At 53.9% G+C, this 15,060-nt stretch overlaps 1 protein-coding gene across 1 annotated transcript; it reads right to left on the bottom strand.

The window, feature by feature from the left end:
• Nucleotides 1-209: 209 nt before the first annotated feature.
• LOC116464517 (mitogen-activated protein kinase kinase kinase 10) lies at nt 210-12,729 on the bottom strand. The gene is made up of 8 exons (XM_032147775.2): nt 12,501-12,729; nt 11,838-12,013; nt 10,977-11,223; nt 7,946-8,062; nt 4,199-4,370; nt 3,989-4,101; nt 2,956-3,660; nt 210-2,193 (listed from the first exon to the last, which is right to left on the bottom strand). The coding sequence occupies exons 1-8, from the start codon at nt 12,727-12,729 to the stop codon at nt 1,871-1,873; spliced, it is 2,082 nt and encodes a 693-aa protein (XP_032003666.1). The 3' UTR covers nt 210-1,870.
• Between the last annotated feature and the right edge of the window lie 2,331 nt (nt 12,730-15,060).

Genomic DNA, 15,060 nt, shown 5'->3' with positions numbered 1-15,060 from the left:
GGGCGGGGCAGAGGTGAGGGCTAGGCCCAGGGCAGGGAACGGGGCTGGCGCAGAGGGCACAGGCAGGAAGATCACGGTAGAACAGCAGAGCCTTCCTCCCGTGGAGCTGCTTCTAGGGAGGGCTGCGCCACCCACCTACTCCCTACACGCCCACTCATCCATTCATCCACCCCGCACTTCACCCGCCATTCAAACATCCCTCCACCTATCGCTCCTCTGACATCTCCCCGGCCATTTCTCATCTACCGTCATTGCCACATCTGATATCTCCTATTCACCTGCTCAGCCACTTCCCTATCCACCCACTGTCATCTCCATTACCCCCTCCCACCCCTACCTACTGCACACACTCATTCCTCCACTCACCCATTCACACACACCTATTCATTCACTTCCTCCACCATCCACTCATCCACTCGGGTGGGCGATGGCAGGAAATTGGGGTGTGTGTGTGTGTGCGTGCATGTGTGCACTTACACACATGAGTGCAGGAGGGCAGACACAACACTCGGTTTTGTATTAAGAGCCAATGAGGAAGGAAGAGGGATTACAACAGGTGCAGGGTTGTGGGAGCAGAGACGAGATTAGTTTACCCGTTAAGTGGCTCCGAAAGAACAGACTTCTTGCAGATGTCACTGGAGGATGAGAACTGTGAAGGGAGCCTCTGCGAAGAGGCATTTCTGGCAGAGGGTGCCGCAAATACAGGCGCATAGAGGTGTGCGATGGCTCCGCTTTGCCGACTGTGACTGGGGCTTTGGGGAAGGGCTCTGGCTCTATTGGCTGTGTGAGCGAGCTGCTGGAGACTTCGGAGAATGGGGTGTGAGCCAGGGAGGTGTGGAAGTCACCTGCTGCCCTAGGACACCCAGATGATGCCCTGCCCACCTCCCCTGCAGACACCAATGTGCTCCGCTACATCCAGCTGACTCAGCTGAAGATGAACCGTTGCAGCCTCCAGCGGGAAGACAGTGGGGCTGGGGCCCAGACTCGGGATGTAATTGGCTGAGGCCAACCCAAGGGGACCTCTCTATCCCTCGCCCTCCCATCTCACCATGTAACTTCCCCTTGACTCATGTGTTCGTTGGTAAAACACTTGTCACTGGTGATCATAACTTCTTTGTGTGGTGTTCTTGGGGGGACCAGGGAGGGCCTCATCCCTTGGACCTTAGAAACCCAGAGAAGCCCAGGGAGGGTGTGTGGGGTGGGGGGGAATGTTCCGCTGGGATGACCCAGCATCAGGGCCTGGGCCAGGGAAAGAAACAGTCTAGGCCGGGCGCAGTGGCTCATGCCTGTAATCCCAGCACTTCGGGAGGCCAAGATGGGTGGATCACTTGAGGTCAGGAGTTTGAGAGCAGCCTGGTCGACATGGTGAAACCCTGTCTCTACCAAAAATACAAAAATTATCCGGGCATGGTGGTGGGAGCCTATAGTCCCAGCTACTCATGAGGCTGAGGCAGAAGAATCACTTGAACCCAGGAGGCGGAGGTTGCAGTGAGCTGAGATGGTGCCACTGCACTCCAGCCTGGGCAACAGAGCAAGACTCTGTCTCCAACAAAAAAAAAAAAGGAAAAAGGAACACAGTCAAGTGCGGTAGGGGGCAGGGGTTACCTTTAATGCTCCATTTTGTGCCAAATCCCCCATGATGCCCTGTCCCTGAGTATCCCTGCCCACCCTCCCCCCAGTGCAGGGCGGGCACAGGGCTCCACCCCCTGGGGTACAAAGGAATAAGTTAAGTGTTCCCCCCTCCCTCCTTCCCCAATAAATAGAGTGAACATCCTGCCCAGGGCCTCCCCCGCCTTGTGGCATGGCGGGCTGGGGCGGGGCCTGGGGCGCTACATTCATGGCTGCCCAGGCGGGCGGTGGTGGGCAGGCCTTAGTGGGAGCCATGGGCCCCGCACAGGGGCACTGTGCTGTCTTGGTTCTGCCCCTCCATGTCCATGTCCAGCAGTGTGGGCTGCATGCTGGGGGGCCCAGGGCTCTCCGGAGTGTCTGGCCTGCTGGGAGGCGAGATGGTGAGTGTCCGGCCAAAGGAGACCAGTTTCCAGGGGTCCAAGCGGGGGCGACTGGCAGCCGGCCGAGGTCTCGGGGCAAAGGTCAGGGTGGTGGGGCGGCCTGGGAACTCAGGGGGCCGGCGGCGGGCTGGGAACAGGGCCTGGGGGTCAGGCAGGCGGGGGAAGTCCAGAAGGTCACGAGGGCCTGGTGAGAGAGGTTCAGAGGAGATGAGTGGGGTGGGGCAGAGGGTGGCATTAAAAAGCCCAGAGCTTTTACATGAAAAGCATAAGTTCTGGTTTCTCTCGAGAAATCCATGGATCTTGCTGCATCCAATTTCCATCTGTAGTGTGGCAGTGCTGGGACCTTGACCTAGACTGGGACCACTCCCAGCTGCTTGCTCCTCTGGGTGGACCCTGGCACGTTCCTCAACCTTCTGGAGCTGCTGCTTAGCAGCAGCCCCTGGGGCCAAAGCCCTGGTCTTCCCGACTCTCCTGCATTGGGCTAAGCTCAGGCACAGACCTCAGGCATGGCTTATCTCTGAAGGCGGATAAAAATGGCGCCTCACTACGTAGGTGAGGAGCAAATAAAATAACGATAACTTAAAACAAGCAGCACAGTGCCTGACGTGGGTACTTAATAACACTGCTATGGCCGCATCTCCCACCCAGTTAACAGATGGAGGAGAACAGTGTCTAGGCTGTGTAAGAATTGGCGATGGTCGTGCTGGTCACCACTGCTAAAGGCACCTGCCTGGCCTTATAGGCATCAGTTTGCCACCTGTGTCTCAGTCCCCTGGAGACCCCCCAATGCCTCCAGGAGTGAGCGGTAAAGGGACACAGACCCTCCCTCCTCCACAGAAAGCAGGAGGTGGCTGCCTGAGGGGTCGTGGCTGGGCTGGACTTGCGATCCTGGCAGAGGAGGAAAGAAGGGGTTTTCTGTGACCTGGGTGCGGGGAGCCTCACTCACCAGGGCCATGGCCCGCGGGCTCGGGCGGACCCCGCTGCCCCAGCGCCCCGTCCGATGGCGTCCGCCGGTGCCCGCGGCTCACAGCGCATGCAGCCGTGACGTGGGTGGGCGTGAGCGACTGGCGGGGGTCCTTCTTGAAGCTCTCCAGCTCCAGGTCCACCAGGGGGTTGGTGCTGGGCGAGGGCGAGGGCGTGGGCGCGGGCGGGGAGGGTGGTGGGGAGGGCGCGGCCGGCGCGGCCTCGTCACTGTCAGAGCGCAGCAGTGAACGCGTGGAGTTGCAGTCGGACACGGACGACAGCGACACGAGGGTGGCCGAGGGCGCCAGGCCCAGGCCGGGGCCCACGTCGTCGCGGCGGCCGTGGGGACGTGCGGGCGGGCTGAGGCCCCGTGGGAAGCGGCCGGCGCGGGGAAAGAAGAGGCCGTCGAGCCAGCGCCGCTGCTCCTCGCCGTCGGCCGCGCGCGCCTCGGCCACGTCGGCGCCCAGGCCCACAGCCCCCAGCAGCGTGGCACAGCCTAGCAGTGCCAGGTCGCAGCGCCGCCGGGCGCCGTGTCCCCACCGAGCGGGGGGCGCGGACGGCATCGGCTCCCACGGCGCCCGCGCCCCTGGGGAGGGCTCGGCAGGCAGTGGCACTGAGAGGTAGGACGGGGTCGAGTAGGGGGAAGGGGGCACGCTGCTGCCTCCATCCTCTGCCTCCGCGAACTCCTCTGCAACCGGAGAGGGCCATCACTCGGCTGCAGGGCTGGCCAGGGCCCCATGGGGACTTGTGGCAAGGGACAGCCCCCGATGACCCCTCCAACAGCAAGACCAAGACCCACGAGCATCGTTCTTGAATCTGTCTCCCGGAGAAGCCTCAGAGAATGGTGGTCCCTGCCCCTGGAAATGACCCCCCACGCCCCAGGGGCCACCATCTCCCTTCCCAGGAAGGCCTTCCACTCACTGGCCCAGTGAAATCTGGTCTCTTCCCTCAGCCCCAGGAGGCTCACCCCTTTGGCCAGGGAACCCCCACCCCCTTACAAGAACCCAGGCTCTTACCCATCTCATTGAGGCTGGCGAAGCCAGGGGCGATGGGTGTGTGTTTGGGGGACTTGCCCAGGTTGGGGGCACTTGATGACCACTGTTTGCTTCCTTCCCCCAGCCCCTTCAGCCTGCGGGATCCAGGGAGAGATGGAGACCTCAGTCCTGTGGCCTGGAGCCTGGGAGCTGGGGCTTGGGCACAGGGTGGGCATCACCACGCCACCTCACCTCTCCTCTCCTCCCACCCGCTCCTTCTGCAGGGTGGAGCTGGGCCCCCACGTTCGGCCCTTCTTCTTGCCCCCGACCAGTTCTTCCTTCTTTGGGGGCCCACCGCGGCTCCATGTCCCACTTCCTCCACTGCTGCTGCCACTGCTGCTGCCACCACAGTCCACGGGAGTCACTGGGTCCAGAGAAGCCACTTGGTTACTGGGTGGAGGGTCTGTCCCCACTGGGCTCCCAGCCTCCCGTGCCCCCAGCTCAGGCCCACCCTCCACCTGGGAGTCCAAGGGCTCTTTTGAACTCCAGTCGTGACCCTCCCTGCTATAAATCCCCCCATAGCCCCCTACTGCTGTCAGGACAAAGTTCCAGCTCCTCTGCCTGGCACTGAAGGCCGTGAGCGGTTCCCTGCCAACTCCTCCAGCCTCCCCTGCTCTTCACAGCCTAACCCTTCACCATTCATTCTGGCGGGCTGCCTGCGCTTCCGGTCTCCAGCTCTGGGTAGTTAGTTCCCTGGAGGTCAGCTGCCTTCATCTCTGTCCCTGCAATGCTCTGGACCTTTCTGGTGCCAGTGTTTGCTGCCATGGTATGAGTATTTGTCTCTGTGTCCCCTGCAGGACTGACCTCCTGGGCCTGGTACAAAGCAGGTGCCCTGATAGAGGGCAGGGGGGCTGTGGGTGTGGTCAATGCTGGGGTGAATGAGGGGTTGGAACTCGGGAGTTAGCCTTTCACCCTTCAACCCATCAGGAAACTCCAATGACTGTGTCTCTGCCATATAGCCCCGACTGTGGACATCTGTCCCTTCCAAGTCCCCCACCCTGGCCTGGCCTCCATCATCTCACTGCTTTCTCTACCTTTATTTCTTACAGCAGCCAGAGGGAGAAAGGTCAATTTGATTCCCTCAGTGCCTTGCTCGCATGGCTCTGGGGGCTGCCCCAGGGCGGTTAAAAGAAAATCCATACCAGGCCAGGTGCGGTGGCTCTTGCCTGGAGTCCCAGCACTTTGGGAGGCCCAGGCAGAAGAATCACTTGAGGTCAGGAGTTGGAGACCAGCCTGGCCAACATGGTGAAAACCCCGTCTCTACTAAAAATACAAAAATTAGCCAGGCATGGTGGTGCAGGCTTGAAGTCCCAGCTACTTGGGAGGCTGAGGCGGGAGAATCACTTGAACCCGGGAGGCAGAGGTTGCAGTGAGTTGAGATGGCGCCATTGCACTCCAGCCTGGGACACAGAGCGAGAGCCTGTCTCACTATGGAATACTATGCAGCCATAAAAAGGAATGAGATCATGTCCTTTGCAGGGACATGGATGGAGCTGGAAGCCATTATCCTCAGCAAACTAACACAGGAACAGAAAGCCAAACACTGCATGTTCTCACTTATAAGTGAGAGTGAACAAATAGATCACATGGACACAGGGAGGGGAACAACAGACACTGGGGCCTGTTGGGGGGTAGGGTTGGGGGAGGGAGAATATTAGGAAAAATAGCTAATGCATGGGCTTACTACCTAGGTGATAGGTTGATAGGTGCAGCAAATCCCCAGGGCACACGTTTACCTATGTAACAAACCTGCACAACCTGCACACGTACCCCAGAACTAAAGACAAAAATTAAAAACAAAAAAATCCATACCAAAGGTGTCAAATGAAAATTAAAAAAAAAAAAAGAAAGGAAAATCCAGACTCTTATCCTGCTCTCAGGGCCCTGCCTGATCTGACTGCTGAGAACTCCCTGATCACAAAACCTATGTCTTCCTCCCATTCACTCTGCTCCAGCCAAGCGGGCTAACAAGCAGCCCATGCTGTTCCCACCTCCAGCTTTTGCCTTTGCTGCTCCCTCCGCCAGGGGCATGCTTCCCTGAGGTCTCAGCCTGTCTCACTCCTTAGCACGAAGGTCCCTGCTCAAACCTCACCTCCTCCCATAGGGCTTCCAGATGTAAAGTCGCAACCCTTCTGTGATGGGTAATTTTATGCGTCAACTTGACTGGGCCAAAGGACGCCTAGGTAGCTGGTTAAACACGATCTCTGTGAGGGTGTTTCTTGAAGATTAGCATTTCAATCAGTGGACCCAGTAAAGAGAGATCGTCCTCACCAATGTGGGTGGGCACCATCCAATCCACTGAGGGCCCAGATAGAACAAAAAGAGAGTTAGCTCTTTTTGTCTAGGAAGGTGGAGGAAGGGTGAGTTTGCTCTCTGCATGTGCGTGGATATCCATCTACTCCTGCCCTGAGACACTGGACATTGGTACTCGGGTTCTCAGGTCTTTTGGACAATTTTTTTTTTTTTTTTTTTTGAGACTGAGTCTCACTCTGTCACCCAGGCTGGAGTGCAGTGGCACGATCTCGGCTCACTGCAACCTCTGCCTCCCAGGTTCAAGTGATTCTCCTGCCTCAGTCTCCCGAGTAGCTGGGATTACAGGCATGCGCCACCACGCCTAGCTAATTTTTGCATTTTTAGTAGAGACTGGGTTTCACCATGTTGGCCAGGCTGGTCTTGAACTCTTGACCTCAGGTGATCCGCCTGCCTCGGTCTCCCAAAGTGCTGGGATTATAGGTGTGAGCCACTGTGCTGGGCCAGGACTTTGGACTTGATTTGGAACTACATCACCGGCTTTCCCAGGCCTCTGGCTTGCAGAAGGCAGATTGCAGGACTTCCCAGCCTCCATAATCACATGTGCCAATCCCTCATAATACATCTATTTCTTTTGTTTTTGTTTTTAAGTAGAGATGGGGTCTCGCTTTGTTGCCCAGGCTGGTGTCGAACTCCTAGGCTCATGCAATCCTCCCACTTCATCCTCCCAAATTGCTGGGATTACAGGTATGAGTCACTGTGCCCAGCCAATACATCTCTTTCTATATATCTAAACATACGCTGTTGATTCTGTTTCTCTGAAGAACTCTAATACATCTCCTCTTTTATTTCCTTCCCTGAGCTCCTTTAAAGAACTTATCACGCCGGGCATGGTGGCTCACGCCTGTAATCCCAGCACTTTGGGAGGCCGAGGCGGGTGGATCACGAGGTCAGGAGATCAAGACCATCCTGGCTAACACGGTGAAACCCTGTCTCTACTAAAAATACAAAAAATTAGCTGGGCGAGGTGGCGGGCGCCTGTAGTCCCAGCTACGCAGGAGGCTGAGGCAGGAGAATGGCGCGAACCCCGGGGGGCGGAGCCTGCAGTGAGCCGAGATTGCGCCACTGCACTCCAGCCTGGGTGAAAGAGCGAGACTCCGTCTCAAAAAAAAAAAAGAACTTATCACTACTAGAAATTATCCTGTGCCCGGGCACGGTGCTCATGCCTGTAATCCCAGCACTTTTGGAGGCTGAGGTGGGTGGATCACTTGAGGTCAGGAGTTCGATACCAGCCTGGCCAACATCGTGAAACCCCCATCTCTATTAAAAATACAAAAAATTAGGCAGGCGTGGTTGTGTGTGACTGTAACCACAGCTACTTGGGAGGCTGACGCAGGAGAATTGCTGGAACCCAGGAGGTGGAGGTTGCAGTGAGCCAAGATCGCACCACTGCACTCCAGCCTGGGAGACAGAGCGAGACTCTGTCTGTCTCAAAAAAAAAAAAAAAGAAATTATCCTGCTTACTGACTTATTTGTTTACTATCTGTTTCCCTTGATAAGAATGTGGAAAAGGGCCTTGTCTATCTTCTTTCTTGCTGTTACTCTGGCTTGGTGCCAGGTATAAACATCGTGCTCAAAAACGTTTGTTCACTGACTGACTGACTGGTCAGGGCCTTGGGAGATACTCACGGCGAATGGCCCTCAGCCGGGGGATGATGCTGGGGCTTGCAGGGGGGCTGGCCCCATCGGATCCTTTCCGCTTATCCAGAGTTGGAGAGGCCTGGACTGTGATCTTATGCTCAAAGCCTGCAGAAAGAAAGAGAAGCTTTCCTAAGCAAATGGTTCCAGGGATTACCAAAGGGAATTTTCCTCTGTAGAAGTAGAGAAGGAATTCTAAAATGGGAACACCGCCATTTTTCATTCCTTAATGCAGTGGTTCTCCGAGTGTGGGCCCCAGAACAGCAGCATTCACCATCAGCTGAAAATTTCTTGGCAATGCAAATTCTTGGGCCCTCCCTGAATCAGCAAGTTGGGGTGAGGCTCAGCAATGGAACTGTGGTTTAATAAGCATAAGTACAAGAGCTATAGTGGATCAAGGACCTAGGCCTCAGTGTCCAATATGGTCGCCAGTAGCTACATGTAGCAACTGAGCACCTTGAAATGTGGCTTGTGCAATGGGGGAATTGGAGTTTAACCTTTATTTATCTACTTTTTAAACTGTATATATATATATAAAAGATGAGTTCTCACTGTGGTTCCCAGGCTGGTCTTGAACTCTTGGCCTCAAGCAATCCTCCAGCATCTGCCTCCCAAAGTGCTGGGATTACAGGTGTGAGCCACCATGCCCAGCCAACTCCTTATTTTATTGTAATTACTGTAATTTAAGTTTAAATTTTAAAAACAGGTATAGGGGCTGGGCGTGGTGGCCCACGCCTGTAATCCCAGCACTTTGGGAGGCCGAGGCGGGAGGATCACGAGGTCAGGAGATTGAGACCATCCTGGCTAACACGGTGAAACCCTGTCTCTACTAAAAAAAAAAAGAACATTAGCCGGGCGTGGTGGCGGGTGCTTGTAGTCCCAGCTATTCGGGAAGCTGAGGCAGGAGAATGGCATGAACCTGGCAGGCGGAGCTTGCAGTGAGCCGAGATCGCACCACTGCACTCCAGCCTGGGTGACAGAGTGAGACTCCATCTCAAAAAACAAAAAACAAAACAAAAAAAACAAACAACAAAAAAACAAGTACTCCATTTGGTTATTGGAAACATTTAAGCATGTTTGGAACAACTTGGGTATGTGTATGTACTTTTTCAACTCTAACTTTTATGAAATTTAAATACAGATCCAATATTTTTGATGGGCCAGGTACAGTAGCTCATACCTGTAATCCCAGCACTTTGGGAGGCCAGAGTGGGAGGACTGCCTGAGCCCAGGAGTTCAAGACCACCCTGGGCAATATAGCAAGACCCCATCTCAGAAAAAAAATTTTTTTAATGAAAATTTACTGTCTAAATTTAGATGTGCCATAAATATAAAATACGTCTGGATTTCAAAGATTTAGTGTGAAAAAACAAGGTAAAATCTCTCACAATTATTTTGTATTGATTGCATGGATATATTGGGTTAAATAAAAAATATATATATTTTTTGAGATGGAGTTTTGCTTTCGTTGCCCAGGCTGGAGTACAATGGCGCGATCTCGGCTCACTGCAACCTCTGCTGTCTGGGTTCAAGCAATTCTCCTGCCTCAGCCTCCTGAGTAGCTGGGACTACAGGCACGCGCCACCACGTCTGGCTAATTTTGTAGTTTTAGTAGAGATGGGGTTTCTCCATGTTGGTCAGGCTGGTCTCGAACTCTTGACCTGAGGTGATCTGCCCGCCTTGGCCTCCCAAAGTGCTGGGATTACAGGCATGAGCCACTGCACCTGGCCTAATAAAAAATATTAAAATTGACATCTCTTATTTCTTTTTGCTTTTATGTGTAGCTTACTAGAAAATTTAAAATTATACACGTGGCTTGTATTATATTTCCACTGGCCACTGCTGCTTAAGGCACAGCTTTCTGGCTTGTGACATCACAGAAAGAGACAAGTAGACACTACGTGCCTCCCTCCTGAATGCATTACCTGGGAAGCAGTGTGGGGAAAAAAAATCAAACCTGAATCTGAATCTGATTAAGTCTTGAGATCCAACTATTAGGTTGATCCATGTGAAACTTCTGTTTTTGTAGGTAAAAAAAGGTCAAATATCAGCATATATATGTATATCTTAATTATATATTTTGTGACAGAGTCTCACTCTGTCACCCAGGCTGGGGTGCAGTGGCGTGATCTCGGCTCACTGCAACCTCTGCTTTCCAGGTTCAAGCGATTCTTGTGCCTCAGCCTCCCAAGTAACTGGGATTACAGGCGTGTGCACCACCACACCCAGCTAATTTTGTATTTTTAGTAGAGGTGGAATTTCACCATGTTGACCAGGCTGCTCTAGAACTCCTGGCCTCAAGTGATCCACCCACTTTGGCCTCCCAAAGTGCTGGGATTACAGGTGTGAGCCACTGCACATGGCCAGATTAAAAGATATTTTTAAAGAGAGATAAAATGAAAAAGAAAGTTCAGAAGTGACTGTCCTAAGTGTCAAGACAGATGTTCTTCTCAGGGGATGGTGTGAGGTTGTCTGGAGGGGTAGGTGGAAAGCACTTGGGACGGCTGTGAGGTTCTCTCTGGTTTCGTGGGGGTGAGTAGAGTAACTCATTTAGCTGTACAGGTTTTTGGTCATTTTCTTTTGTTCTTTTTTTTCCCTTTAGAGATAGGGTCTTGCTCTGCTGCCCAGACTGGAGTGCAGTGGTGCAATTACAGCTCACTGCAGCCTCAAACTCCTGGACTCAAATGATCCTCCCACCTCAGCCTCTCCAGTAGCTCGGACTATAAGTGCATGACAACATGCCCAGCTAATTAAATTTTTTTTTTTTTTTTTTTTTTTGGTAAATATGGGGTCTATGTTGCCCAGGCTGGTCTCAAACTCCTGGCCTCAAGTAATCCTCCCACCTTGGCCTCCTGAGTAGGCTGAGACTACAAGTGCTCGCCACTGCACTGGGCTGCTCACTGACTATGTGCGATATATTTAGCAATAAAAACAAGTTGAAAAGGAAAAGGAAGAGATAAATCCTAGGTCGGGGCTGCTCCAAGCAGCCTCTGGGGGGCGCTCTGGGGACACGGGTGGGTACCGGAGGGCAGGCTGATGTGGCTGCCGCCTTCCCTCAGCTTGAGCAGGCGGCTGCGCTTGAAGTTGCCCTTGCGCTTGCGGACCCGGGGTTTCTCCTGGCTCAGCTGGCACATGAGCAGGTGCAGCTCCCGTTCCACGATGTCCATCTCGCGTTCTGCCAGCTCCTGCTCCCGCCGCCGCAGCTGCTCCTCCTGGAAGCGCTGCTCCTGCGCCGCCCGCAGCAGCTCCTCCTCACGGCTCCGAAGCTCCTGGGAAGGAGAGGCGGTGGCTGGGGGGAGGGACTTAGCTGCTCTGCTTCCTGGGGAGGGACCCAGGGCTGCTGCGTCTGGTTGGTGCCTCACACAAGGGTACCTTGCTGTGGGGCACATTGGTTTCACCACCCGACGCATGCTTTGCTAGCCAAGCTGGGTGCCAGGGCAGGGAACTGTGTTAGCCCAAAGAAAGGGGTGCCTTTTCTTTCTTTTTCTTTCTTAACTCTTCAATTTAGAAAACTTCAAACATCCACAAAAGCAGAGAACAGTGCACCCCCCTGTACCCATCATCCAACTTCAACAATTACCTATGCTTTGCGAATCTTGTATCCCCGTCCTTCTCTCCTCTTGCCCTCTCTTCGTTTCTGCTGTAGTATTTTAAAGCCAACCCCAGACATCATGCAGTGTCACCTGTAAGTACTTCAGTACAGGGTGACTTTTTCTTATTAATCCACCAACAGGAGGCTGTCTTTTCTTAATATGCAAAAAAGGCTCCCTTGACCCTGCATGGACCCAAAGGCTGGGGTTCAGGGGAGGGGTCTCTGAGCAGCCCAAGGCATCAGAACTCAGGGGTCTTGCTCCATCTTTCCCAACTTGCCCCCTGCCTTCACCTTCTCCTTGGTCCTAAGGTCATCAAACATGTGCTGAATCTCCAGCTTCCAGTCTTCCTGCAGCGAGTGGAAGGACTCCAGTGGCATCTGGAACAGGGCTGACTGTTCGATGACTTCAAGCCGCTTCAAGATGCTGCCGAAATCTGGCCGCCCGTGGGGGTCTGGGTCCCAGCATTCTGGGGTGGGAGGAGGAAGGACAGTGGTGGGGGGTGGAGGTGTCAGTGGTCATGCTCTGGGGACTCAGCCTGCTCAGAGGAAGGCAGAATTTCTGGGGACGGCAGACAAACAGCTGCTATGGAGCTGAGAGGAAGGGACTCAAAGCCAAGCTCCTGGCCAGTTCCACTCAGTGAAACGCTGGGAGAGAAACCCCGGGACCTGCATCCCGAGGAGGGGCTGGTGGTGGAATCAGGATCACGGTGGAATTCCAGGACCAAGGAGTCCTAACAGGTTGTCCTGAGAGCTCTGGGCCTGGCCCGAACAAGGGTTGGGATGTGGGGGATGGAGCCAACCATGGGGAGGCTGTTTAGAGTCCAGTGGGTTCCAGCCCCTTCTCCCTCACTCCCAGGCCCACTGGTATGGATGGGTGTGAAGGGGTGAGGTCTGGGCCCACAGGTCTCTGCCACTCCAAGCTGAGCCTACCCTCGCCACGGGGCCCCGGCTCACCCTCCAGGAGGCGGGCAAAGGGCTCTGGGCACGTGGAGGGAATGGGCAGTGTCAGCTTATTCATAGCCACGCCATACGCCACGGCCAAGGCGTCGATCTCACGGTAGGGGACCTCCCCCGTCAGCAGCTCCCACAGCAGCACCCCGAAGCTGCAGGCAGGGGAGAGGGAGGGATGATGTCGCAGCCCACCCCAATCCTCACCTATACCTAGCCCTGCCCTTGGTCCCATGCAGGGCCGCCCTCAACCCAACACACATCCCTGGCCAATGAGGTCACAAGAACTTGCTTTGACCTCCATGGCCTTGTTCTCCAATAGATGGGGTAGGCTTGGCTCTCTGTCTCTCCTTTGCTCGGTCTCTCTTCCCTCTCCTCTGCCTGAAAATCTTCAGGTTCCGTGTTCCTACTGGCCAAATCCATCTTTCTTATTTTTATTTTTGTGGAGATGGAGGTCTCACTATGTTGCCCAGGCTGGTCTCAAACTCCTGGGCTCAAGTGATCCTCCTTCCTCGGCTTCCCAAAGTGCTGGGATTATAGGCATGAGCCACTGCACCCCTCCTAAATCCATCCTTCTTGGCCCTGGCCTTTGATGACCCCTGCAGCCTCACTTCCAAACACTCTCAGCCCATTCTAACCCCAACTTCATCTTGCAGCCACACTGAATACTGAACAGGCCCTGTTCTTTCTAACCTCTGGCCTTCACACATGCTGTTCCCTTTGTGGAGAACACTCTTTCTTTGTGTAACTATTTGTCCCTCAAGTCTCAACACAGGTTGCCCCCTCTGTCAGGAAGCCTTCCTTGATTCCATAGCCTCCAAAGCTAGGTTAGAGGCCCCTCCTCTATGTTTCCCCAAAACACTCAGCACTTACCTCTAAAAATCAGTTAACATTATTTAACATTTATAAAGCACTTACTGCAGGCCAGGCACTGTGCTAGGCACTCGGTAATCCTCACAACAGCCCTGTAAGGCAGAAGGATTTGGTATGACCCCTGCTTTATCTGATGAGCACGTACAGGCTCAAAGAGGTAAGGGGCTTGCCCAAGGTCACACAGCTAGTGAGTGGTGGAGCCACACGTGGACTCAGGTCTGCCTGCTGCCCACGACAGTGCCCTCAGTGGTTCCATGGTACCAGAACGTGTGTCACTGTGCTGTGGTCCCTGCAAGGTGATCTTCCTCTGCAAACTTTACATCCTCCCAGATCCTGATGGCCATTCTGTGTGGTGTTTATCCTGGAGCAGATCCCTGGTCTCCCCCACTATCCACTCACGCATTCATTCAACATATCCTTTTTTTTTTTTTTTTGAGACAAAGTCTCTGTCACCCAGGCTGGAGTGCAGTGGCATGATCTCGGCTCCCTGCAACCTCCGCCTCTTGGGTTCAAGTGATTCTTGTGCCTCAGCCTCCCAAGTAGCTGGGATTACAGGTGCATACCACCACCCCAGCTAATTTGTGTACTTTTAGTAGAGATGGGGTTTCACCATGTTGGCCAGGCTGGTCTCCAACTCCTGACCTCAGGTGATCCACCCGCTTCGGCCTCCCAAAGTGCTGGGATTACAGGCATGAGCCACTGCGCTTGGCCCATTCAATGTATACTTATTAAGTGCCTACTGTGTGCCAAGCACCATTTTAGACACTGGGAAGAGATAAACACAATCACTGCCCCCATGCAGCTGACAGCCTCTCATTCTTCAGTGACAGTGCTGGTGAACTGAGCTGGCCACACGCTGCCTGCATGAATTTTCCATTCTCTTTTGCAGCTAAGCATGTCCACATGACCACAGTTCTGGTGCATGGGATGTAGGAGGGGGGAGAGTAGGCAACTAGCTTCCAGGAAGTATCCTTAAAAAGAAGGGGTGCCTGGCAGGGAAAGAGTGTGAGGTGGGATGATGGCTTGAGCCCAAGAGTTCAAGGCTGCAGTGAGCTATGACTATACCACCACACTCCAGCCTGCGGGGGAGAGTGACGGCCTGTCTTTAAAGAAATTTTTTTAATGAAAAATAAATTTATAGTGGGTTTTCTATTATTTATATCTAAAATAAGATGAAATCTGTCCCCAAACACCCTATCCTGTAAAGACTATTGTTCAAAGAAGGAACAGAACGGACCCCAAAATAAGAGGTGAAAATCCTCACATACACTCTAGTCATGCCAAGGGCAGCCTGACAGGCAAGGCTTCTTGCTTCATGTCTCAACTTATCCCTGTCCTGCAAAGCTGCGGCAGGACACATCTGCAGCTCAGCACAGCAGACAGGCACAGGAGCACAGGAACTAAAACACAACATAGGTAAGAAAACGAGGCCGGGCGTGGTGGCTCACACCTGTAATCCCAGCACTTTGGGAGGCCGAGGCGGGCGGATCACGAGGTCAGGAGATCGAGACCATCCTGGCTAACACGGTGAAACCCCGTCTCTACTAAAAATACAAAAAATTAGTCGGGCGTGGTGGCTTGCCTGTAGTCCCAGCTACTAGAGAGGCTGAGGTGGGAGGATCACTTGAGCTCAGGAGGTTGAGGCTGCAATGATTTGTGATGGCATCACTGCACTCCAGCCTGGGTGACAAAG

Source organism: Hylobates moloch, unplaced genomic scaffold (genome assembly GCF_009828535.3).
Source record: "Hylobates moloch isolate HMO894 unplaced genomic scaffold, HMol_V3 SCAFFOLD_874, whole genome shotgun sequence".
In the NCBI taxonomy this organism is placed as follows: Eukaryota; Metazoa; Chordata; class Mammalia; order Primates; family Hylobatidae; genus Hylobates; species Hylobates moloch.
This window is presented reverse-complemented; position numbering and strand designations above follow the sequence as displayed.

Coding starts and splice junctions, on each gene's coding strand:
- LOC116464517 (XM_032147775.2), bottom strand. CDS start 12,729: ATGGGACCAAGGGCAGGGCTAGGTATAGGTGAGGATTGGGGTGGGCTG. Junction 4,371..7,945: donor CCGGCTGAGGGCCATTCGCC/GTGAGTATCTCC, acceptor CTCTGGACCCAG/TGACTCCCGTGGACTGTGGT. Junction 4,102..4,198: donor CGGGTGGGAGGAGAGGAGAG/GTGAGGTGGCGT, acceptor TGGATCCCGCAG/GCTGAAGGGGCTGGGGGAAG.